Here is a 10,342-nt window from a genome sequence, read left to right as displayed (position 1 = left end):
TTCAATTCTCAAAACCTATCGAGGTGTATTTGTGCAGCTTGATATATTAGGTCATCCCATTCAAGAAGTTTAATTTTTTTGATGATTTTTATCTGATTTAATAGTATACGAGTTTAATAAAAGTCTAACGGTTACTAATTTGGTTCAAGTTTGATCCGTATATAACTGGATTAAAATTTTGTAGTGAAATCATAATTATTTCAAATATTCACAAATTTACTAAAACCAAACCAATTTAAATAATTATATTAAATTATTTACAAACATAATCCCGCACGTATGTGCGGGTCCGCACCTAGTCCCCCTTTTAAAGAGAAGTACACAACTTAAGTTTTGTAGACTTTATAAAAAATATAAATGGTTACAAATGCATACTAATAGGTTATATATCGGATATACTTAACCCTATACATTTCATAAGATAATTTTTGTATATAGATAATAAATAATAAATCCATAAATCGTGGAGTATATAGATAATAAATAATAAATCCATAAATTGTGGAGCAAATATATCACGAAGATCACAACATAGTTATTTCAAATTATCACCTTTTTAATAAAAAAGAAATACACAACATAGTTTATATTATTTATATTATAATATAAAATATAGAGAAGTACACAACATAGTTTATATTATAGTGATTAAATTATATTATTTAATTTAAAATTATAATCGCGGAGATATTTCAAATGATCTCTTTTTAATAAAAAAGAAGTACACAACATAGTTTTTATGGACTTTATATTTTTAATAAATTATAAATGGTTACAAATAGGTTATAGATAGGTTATAGATTAATTCATATATTAATGGTTACACCTAAATATTGGGTGCAATCTTAATTGGAGATATTCCAAATTGATAATTGATATATTAATGGTAACAAATAAAATCATGGATCTTCCAAACTGTATTTTCAGAAGATTTTACTCCTATATCAAGTTGTTTCCAAAGATCTTTAAACACAATATTACAAATTTACGTTCCACAGATTTTACTGATAAACCATAACGTTCAATAAAATTTGGACCGTGCTAGAGCACAGATTGAATTTTGTTTTTATATTATAATTTTAAGACTTACATACTCAAGCATTAAATTTTTATATACTCTAGCACGAAAGCTGCTGGACACAATCTAGCACGGATTAATAATTTTATATACTCTAACACGGGTTAAAATTAACAATATAAGACTTACATAATATATTTACATTCCATGAATAATATTTACAATAAAAATTGTTTGCATGAGTTGCATCCAAATAATATTATAAACAATTACATATATAATATTTTAAAAATAATAAGATGTATTTCAACCCGTGCTGTAGCATAGGTCTAAATCTAGTTTGATATATTATATCAAGAGTATCATTATTTATGTATTTAAATCTTGGTTAATATATAAAACCATTTTTTTGAAATTATTGAGGTCTAGCTTCCGTCGTTTTATCTTTGATTAACGTCGATCTTCTTTTGTTTCCATCTTCGATTTCTAGCTTGAGAGACTCCATCACTTTCTTGAACTCATGGAATGTGATTTGTTCAATCTCACATTCTTCTGAGCTACCAGGCCATTGTAGACTAATTTGAATCTCTTTGAACTTGTTGAATGTCTCCTCGACTTGCTTCATAGGATCACCTCGAAGGTAATGGATTATAGTCTGAGAGATAAACGACAATATTTCACACAATAAGCAAAACTGAAAAATATATTGAATTTAATTAGATATTATACTATATGTGACTTGCCTGGTAAAGAGGACGTCTTGCATCTGTAATGACTTCATCCTCTAGACACTTACATCTTTTAGCCTCATCCATGTTACCCTATTAAAAAAGTTATTTTATAGATGGTAAAAAAATCATGTATGTGAGAAATGTAAGTTATAGAGAGCATGCAAACCAAGTAGATCAACATCTCAACAAGCAACATCTCAATCTCATAAGCCTCATGACCTTTCCTTTCCTTTCTTGCTTTCTCTAGTGCTTTCTTTAATATCTCCACTCCTTTTGCTTCTTTTCCACTCATTTCCATCTTCACAATGTCTCTCTGGCAAGAGGGAGATGAAATAAGGTTTATATATGAACAACCCGAACAAAGAAAAAATGGTTTATATTATGAATTGTACCTGAAGCATCCCAAAGTCAGGATGTTCCTCGGAAAGTAATGCTTCAAACTCAATCTCAGCATTGGCAAGTGAAGAAGTATCAGCTCGATATGAGTGCAAATCAAGTAACCTCTGCAATGCTAATTTTCCTCCTCGAATAGCCCCCACTGAAACAGATCTTGAGAGACTTTTCTTATCTCTTGCTGAAGAAGCCTCCTTACCAAAGCTTTTCACCTTATCATCTCCTTTTTGTTCTCCAACGCTTTTACCAATCTTTTTTCTGCTAATATCTCGACCACTTTTATCATCTTTCTTTCTCCATAAACCACGATTTATGTAGTTCCAAGCGACGTATGCACCAGCAAGGATGAATACAGGTGCAACTGCTGCTCCATACTTGGTCTTCATGCTCAACTTGTTCTTGGACTGATTCACCATATACGTACCTAAATTATATATGTTTGTCTGATTCAGTGTGTTTTAGAATATATGTCAAATATTAAAAAATTTCCTCTGGAAAGTTGTTTTTATATACACAATGAAAATTTGATTGCAAGTGGAAGAGGAAAGCAATCAAGTTATTCTAATGTTAGTCTTGTATCATAGGTAAAGAAGTTATTATACTTTAACCGAGGAGACACGAACAACGAATCTAACGCCATATTGGAATTTCCAAATGTTTTAAACTATAGAAAAGAATAATATTTTCTGAGCCTAATATAATGAAAACTCACTAATTGATCTTCAAAATGTACTATACGCTTGATCAAAAGTCTCTAGAATATATCTTACAATTTCGAAATAGAAAGGATACCAAAACAGTGCCTATGTACGTACTTGCTTGTTTAAGCAAAATCTTTGATGCCTTTTTGTCAAACTGAAGTTACTTCTGTCTGGAGCAACAATTTGATGCTTTCCTTCACAAACCCTAAGTCTCTCAGATATACTATGCATGTAAAGAAACTAACAAAAACAAAAAATCAATTACCTAATAACACAAAATCAACCAGTGCAATAAAAATCCATTTTTGTTTTTACTCTTAGGAAAAATGGCTTCTACATTTCTTCTAGGCCATAGTCAGAAACTCACACTTCCTTTCTCTAATTTTTTCACCTCCACACACAAACCAGTTCTCAGATCTCAAACCCCTTATTTTGGTATTCCTTCCAATGTCGGTCAAAGCAGCCGTTTGTTCATCAGATCACCACCAATCACGATGGCCAAATCAGACAGCAAAACTGATAATAATCACGATGATAAAAAGCAATTAACGCCACTAAAAGTGGCGGCGGGAGCATCCCTAGCACTTGCTTGCGCCTTAAGTATCTTCGGCTTTAAGATAAAGAATGTGAGCTACTCTGCCGCCGCAGCTGCGCATCCAAGCGCCGCCGACATGATCATATCCGGGAAGCCGAGCTCAGCCGTATCCGCTGCTTCCGATATGAATCCTTTGCCAGCTAAGTTCGCATTGCGGTCTCTCTTTGAAGTGAGCTCAATGCTTGCTTCGGCCAAACCCATTCCTTCTCAAAGACCATTCAGTCTCCAAAAGCTCCCTTCTTTGCCTTCAAAAGAAGATATTGATTTCATTAAGGTACAATCTGCAAAACATATAAATATTCTATCCAATATTTTAGTGTCACGTCATGATCCTCTAAATTTCTACGACTAGGTAGGAGTTGTGTTGGACCAATACAAACGAATTATTCGGTTTTGTTTTCCTTATCATCCAAAAAATAATACTAAAATTTGAATATAATACTAGTTATTATTAGTTTTGCTTTTGGTATGACGCGTATTCAAGTTGTTTGCTGCCAAATCAAATCTCATAGGGTGCTGTTGTACCCATAGCTAGCATAAAATCAATTTAAATGGAAAAAGTTAAATGATATTAAAAAATGTGGGAAATATAGATGGAGGCGGTACGGAAGATGAAGGAAGGAAAATGTGAGGAGGCGGTGCAGCTCCTTCGTGACGCAAACTTTAGTTTTCTTTCTGATTGTGACAGCTGAAATTGGATATGAATTTTACCCCATTGACAGAGAAGAAGTGAGATTACCCTAAAACCTAACTCACAAATCCAAGTAAAAGTTATAACTTTTTAATTCCTTATACAGATTTTGTGCTATCCAGATCTGCAAGCAAACCGTTTTAGAAAGAAGAACTAAGTTTAAGGCCATATCGAATCCTCTGTTCTAGAAACAGAGAGGCTGAGTCTAGGTTTCAGAGAACAAATAACCATAGAAAAAAAAAAAAGAATCATGCTTTCGTCGACCCATTAACACAATGACTAATACCCAATAACTCAAAAAAAAAAAAAAAAAAAACCAAGAAAAGTAATGAGATTATGTGAGTGAACAGCGTACCGTCTTCGACCGGTGAAGTTTTGCCGGCGGATTCTGCGGCGGAGAAGATGGAGAGACCAAGTAGAAACATTAGAATGGAGACCGATCTCCAACCATTGTTGTTGTACAGCACCATCTCTCTCACTTTCTCTGTCAACAGTTGAAAGTGTTTCTGCGTGTTCTTTTTTGGTCAGTGAGCGGAAGCTGGGAAGTGTAGTGTCCTTTTAAACAAGATCCCTCCAGCTGTTCTTTTTGTTCCTTTATTTTTTTTTTTTACAATCGGAATAATTGTTTAATCCAACCCAAAGCCAAAGCCATTGAGATTTTGTAGGATATGTTAAAAAAAAGTTGATAGAGAAGTTTAGCCATTTTGGGACCCTCTTGACCACAAACCGCGTGGTGGTCGTGGTCATTGCTCTACACGACACCCGCTTACTTTGGTTCTCTCTTACTCATTTATCTACTACGGACCAATAAACCACTATTCGTTAAAAGAACAAGTGGAGGGGGATTATTGCAACATCTTTTATAGATCGAGGAAACGGATAACTTTTAGATATTGATTGAGGAATAAAGAAACACTCGATGTAATGATTAATGAGTGTTTCAAGAGGCAACAAAACTGAAGTACCCAAGTGCTAATATCGGTTATTATCATTAAACTAAAGAAGCTTAGGTAACTAAAACGCTGTCCACACTCGCACTTATTCTACAATAGTCCCTGTCAATCTAAAATGTTCAGCCAAACATCCCAAATGGAACATAAGCATATAATTTTGGAAGATGAACTCTTAATCTTTGTTTGGAGTTTTAGTATAGTGAGTTTCCTCTTGTATTCTTTTCAGCATTTTCCCTGACCCTAAGCATAAGGTAGCTGGCTCAAGGTTATCACCTACTTACTCAATATTACATTCCCATGTAAATTGCTCTAAAGTTCTCACCTTTTACTTGACAATGCATCAAACTTCATACCATACCATGACCCTACGACTTTCCATAACCCTATGACAATCATCAAGAATTACTAAAAATAACTTCACCAAAACAAAAGAGAGCGAGAACAACATCACTTGTGATTAGCAAAATAAGATTTGACAATATATGATGGTGTTTATCTTATTCAAATAGAACTACTGACATAATAACTTCATAACCCTGAGTGAGATCGTAAACAAAGAGCAGCACTTGTGAAAAAAACAAGCAAACTAAGTTTTGTGATGGCGTTAAAATCTTTCCACCATCATACAAACAACTACTTGGGTAATCGTATTTACCACATAAAAGTTAGTAGCCGCAACAGTTCTTTCATTCCTTGCTCCCATTTCTTCCCTGAAACAAAGAAACATCACTCATCATCATCACTTAAGTAACTAATCTATACAGAAGAACAGTAAGGAGAATTCATAAAAAAAAACACTTACTTTGGATCAGTAACACAATGCAGCTACCAAGAAGATTTCTTAATTCCCATCAAAGCACCTTTAGATGCTAATCCACGGAAAACGATTCGAGAAACCCTAAACAGCTCAGTCACAGAACGAGACCGACCTGTAAACACACAACGGTTTCTGATTCGCGCAAAGGCACTGTTCCTTGGCAATTTCGATAGCTTATAACGATTCTTGTCTCTCATTTCGCTTGGAAGATCCGGATCTTTGCAAAACGCCTTGTATAGCTTTCTCCTCAGTTCGAGTCTAGCAGCTAGCAATCTACGTCTGTGATCCGCACTGTTTCGCTTCACTCCTTGCTCCGTTCCGCTGTGCTTCGGTCCCGATTTCATAAGCGTCGTCGTGAAGAGTCTACCTTGGATTTGACCGAGATTGTTCGGATGGTTAACCACTGATCGGCATAACAGCCCCGAAGATGCGAAATGCGATTGGGAGAAAGATCGTTGGCAATAGGAAGATACGTTGAGTAGGACTCCTCGGAGATTCGCCATTTGATTCAGGAGATTTGTGGGGGAAACGCCGCGGCGGAAATGGTTTAGGGTTCTCTCAGTGAAGATGAAGAAGAAAAGCAAATTCAGATTCTTCTGACGACGATGACTTTTTGGGCCTATTTTTAATTCTATTCGGCCCACTAAAATCCCGTAATAATATCTACATTATTCTACTTTAATAAGCCTTTCTATATAGTGTTTCAGACATGGATGATACTTTTTATAACCATTGTGGAAGCTTCAACTTGTATTTTGATTATTAATACATATATTGGATTTGGGGATCTAATCTATACTATTAATTGGGGAGTACACTTAGGGTTAAAAAAACAATAAAACCAATATGCCATATAATGCCCCTACGAAATAAAAAAAGAAAGAACAAAGAAAAAAATATTTGAGGGCAAAGAGGTAATATAATTAAATAGAAACACGCGGATCTTTAAATAACCCGGTTTTCCCTTATTCGGATCTTGAATTGTAACTTTCATTTCCAAACATAGGCGCCCGCCGATATCTGTAATCAAAATCAAATTCAAAAAATAATTTTGGAAATGAATAATTTGATTAACATAATAAATTCTACATTTCAACCCCGAAAATCTTCCCTGCCATACAATACGGTTTTTAGAAACTAATCACAATTAAAATCGTTTAAACATCAATTATTAAATTAAAATCCCAAATCAAGAATATTAAAAACCCGAATCTTAATCATTTCCAAAACTAAAAAAATCAGATTTTGTGTACCTATTTAAAAAAAAGTATCAACATAAACTACGCTAGATTAGGAAAGAATCTCATAATCAAATCCTATATATACCATAAAAGGTGGAGCGAGTAACAGAGAACTTATTTCATCATTCAATTTTAGAAAGAAAAAAAAATATCAAAAACTGGAACAATGGGTATATTACCTAACATGTATTCAAAAATATTTTAGATTTCCAAATACACATAAATAATTCTGCAAATTTAAGGTGACAATAAATTTTGAATCTTATTCATTACAGATTTAGGCAAGTTTTAAATATATTGTAGCTAAATTAGAGTAACATTTTAAAATTGTATCAACTAAAATATTCATATCCTCTAAATTTTAGCAACTAACACTGATTTAATAGTTAGATATTATGTAAAAAAAATATACTACCATATCTCATCTTCATCATCGAATAAGCATATTCTAGAATTATACCATTTCACCAAACTACCTCCATTAGTTCTATAAATACAGACATCTACTCAAGAACAAACACAACACTTCACAAAAAAAAAAAACTCGATTTCAAAGTAAGTAAGTTTATTTCTCTTTATTCTCAAGCATTGTTTATCAATATATTAAACTAATTATGTCACTATTGTCAATATATGAAACAGGATGAAGAAGAAAAAGATTTTATTGGTCCAAGTATTAAACGGTGCTCCTCAAATATCTAATACAAGGAGGCCTACAACATTTCATCACAACTCTCAAACCCGAAATTCACAAGGAGTTCTACCAATATCAATAATTATATTCCACATAGTGCAGTTTTTCACATTTCTTCTCAAGAAATTAGAAGCTTACTTGGATCACGCCGAGGACCATATAAGACTCATCCAATAACTCTGATCTTTACTCCTGCAAGTAATGAGTTTTTAAAGGTGAGACCTTTTTTTCCATTTGTTTGCACTATAACGACGAACTGTACAACCATTTCTATAAGGGCTTATTTTATTACAGTACAAATAGATTCATACTCTTTCCCTAGACAAGATAAAGCACCAAATATTTTTTCATGTTCATTGAGAGGAGAACCAATAGAGTCAAATTGATCACAGAGATATTTGATTGCAACCACATATGTAGCCATAGTCTTGCTTTAACTTATTTGTTTTACTCTTTACTAATCCAAAAACAATGTTGTGAAGAAAAATAAATCAGATGTTTATAATTTGTGTTGGTTGTTTGGCAACAAGAACATCATTTAGTTTACTATCAGAAAGAACAATACGTTAATCTATTGGATTGATTATAATAGATGCATTGTTTTGACCCCAAATAAAAAGAGATGCCTTAGAGGGAAGGAGATTACCATTTTTTGCATGTTTAGAGTTAATAAATCAAGAGAAATATCCTAAAATAGCACTAAATCAAGTTTTATGGACAATTGTAGCACACTTCATAAATTTCTAAAAATAACACTATTTAACACATTATTATATTTAAAATTAATTTTTAGAATTTGTTTTTTTATGTGTTGGTATGAGATTCTGAGAATCTGGAAATTAACAAAGACCACGGGTTAGATGAACAAAGAGTTAATGGTGAAAAACAACTAGTTGTACCAAAGATCTCTTTTTGAATATAATTTAACATTACATTCAAAAAAAAAAAAAAAAAAAACAACTTCATTTCCTCTCTATACTTGAGGCAAGTTTGAAACAAACTTTTGGAAATTCAGCTTCAAAATCAAAATTACCTCACCCCAAGAAATTAGCAGGACAGACTTCATCAACCAAAGCGATCAAATCATTTAAACTTTTTTGCACCTTCTTCAAATCGGATCTGGCTAAAAACTATAAAAAGTGATAAAATTAGAATTATATATCTCTTATATCTTAATCAAAACATTCACACAACGGAGACAAAGCATCGATTCAAAAATTCGATCTCACCAAAGGTTATAGAAGGTAGCGACGACAACAACGCAAGACCAAGTGTCTCCGGAAGTCGAACTATCCCTCACGTTCTCATATGCAAACACGCTCCCATGGTGGTAATCGTACTCGGAAAGATTCCATGGTAAGCGTGAAACTCGGTTTCTTCGTGGGTCACAGGAGAATAAAAAGAAGACGAAGGGAGAGAATCAGGAAGAGACATGCATGTCTTGAATCAAATCGATGAGATTCAGAAGAAATACAGAAGAAGGAAGAGGAAAAGAGACTAAGGAAGAGATAAATGTCTCTGATTTTTTTAATAGAAAAACAATGTCTCTGTTTTATTTTTTTTGTTTTCTTTTTTAAATAACGTTATTATGATTTTTTGTCCCTTTTAATACTCAACATTGTCATTTTTCCTTTTTTTTAAGTCATTTGGTTTCTTCATAATAATCTTCACCCCGTAATTTAGAATTTGGAAATTTATAATAACTTGTGTATAGATTAATAACTATAAATTAACATAATAGACTTAAAATAAATTAATACTTACAATCATATATGTAACATGATTTTTTTTTCAAATTATATAGCCTAAGTGCCTAACAATGTTCAAAATAACAATTAAAGGCATTAAAATTAAAGTGTGTTCCATTATAGATGAACCATACATAAAATAACAAGAATAAAGAATTCAATTAATTTTGTAATATTTTATTATATCATATAATATATAAATATACTATAATTTATCTTTGTGTTTTTACAAAACGCAGGACTTCAGTAATTTTTGCTTCCATCCCATCCTGTTTCCAATCGGGAATAAAAGTTTGTCTTATATCGAAAATGTCCTATATCAAGAATCTCCCATATTGGGAATGTGTTGTTTTAACTATATTCAATTCTCAAAACCTATCGAGGTGTATTTGTGCAGCTTGATATATTAGGTCATCCCATTCAAGAAGTTTAATTTTTTTGATGATTTTTATCTGATTTAATAGTATACGAGTTTAATAAAAGTCTAACGGTTACTAATTTGGTTCAAGTTTGATCCGTATATAACTGGATTAAAATTTTGTAGTGAAATCATAATTATTTCAAATATTCACAAATTTACTAAAACCAAACCAATTTAAATAATTATATTAAATTATTTACAAACATAATCCCGCACGTATGTGCGGGTCCGCACCTAGTCCCCCTTTTAAAGAGAAGTACACAACTTAAGTTTTGTAGACTTTATAAAAAATATAAATGGTTACAAATGCATACTAATAGGTTATATATCGGATATACT

General features: G+C 32.5%; 2 protein-coding genes, 1 long non-coding RNA gene and 1 pseudogene across 5 annotated transcripts; 1 reads left to right on the top strand and 3 right to left on the bottom strand.

Moving 5' to 3' along the window:
* Nucleotides 1–1,203: 1,203 nt before the first annotated feature.
* Nucleotides 1,204–2,705, bottom strand: LOC147943369 (uncharacterized). Its single transcript, XM_087513322.1, has 4 exons — nucleotides 2,142–2,705; nucleotides 1,916–2,062; nucleotides 1,762–1,839; nucleotides 1,204–1,673 (listed from the first exon to the last, which is right to left on the bottom strand). The coding sequence occupies exons 1-4, from the start codon at nucleotides 2,556–2,558 to the stop codon at nucleotides 1,434–1,436; spliced, it is 882 nt and encodes a 293-aa protein (XP_087369448.1). The 5' UTR covers nucleotides 2,559–2,705; the 3' UTR covers nucleotides 1,204–1,433.
* A 152-nt stretch (nucleotides 2,706–2,857) lies between these two features.
* LOC147943367 (uncharacterized) lies at nucleotides 2,858–4,767 on the bottom strand. 2 transcript variants are annotated; one of them, XR_015598501.1, is made up of 2 exons: nucleotides 4,485–4,762; nucleotides 2,858–3,719 (listed from the first exon to the last, which is right to left on the bottom strand). It is a non-coding gene; the product is annotated as an uncharacterized LOC147943367 (long non-coding RNA). The 2 variants fall into 2 exon arrangements; XR_015598500.1 differs by having other exon boundaries at nucleotides 3,131–3,683; nucleotides 4,485–4,767.
* On the top strand, nucleotides 3,170–4,457 carry LOC147943368 (uncharacterized). Its single transcript, XM_087513323.1, has 2 exons — nucleotides 3,170–3,712; nucleotides 4,032–4,457. Exons 1-2 carry the CDS (start codon nucleotides 3,170–3,172, stop codon nucleotides 4,128–4,130), a joined length of 642 nt encoding a protein of 213 aa, XP_087369449.1. The 3' UTR covers nucleotides 4,131–4,457.
* Nucleotides 4,768–5,519: 752 nt separating the features above from the next.
* Nucleotides 5,520–6,682, bottom strand: LOC147943366 (small ribosomal subunit protein uS14m pseudogene; annotated as a pseudogene). Its single transcript, XR_015598499.1, has 2 exons — nucleotides 5,885–6,682; nucleotides 5,520–5,792 (listed from the first exon to the last, which is right to left on the bottom strand). The product of XR_015598499.1 is annotated as a small ribosomal subunit protein uS14m pseudogene (transcript).
* Between the last annotated feature and the right edge of the window lie 3,660 nt (nucleotides 6,683–10,342).

This window comes from Camelina sativa, chromosome 5, assembly GCF_030686135.1.
Source record: "Camelina sativa cultivar CO46 ecotype springtype chromosome 5, ASM3068613v1".
NCBI lineage: Eukaryota > Viridiplantae > Streptophyta > Magnoliopsida > Brassicales > Brassicaceae > Camelina > Camelina sativa.
Note: the sequence above shows the minus strand (reverse complement) of the source record. Positions and strands in the feature narration are given on the sequence as shown.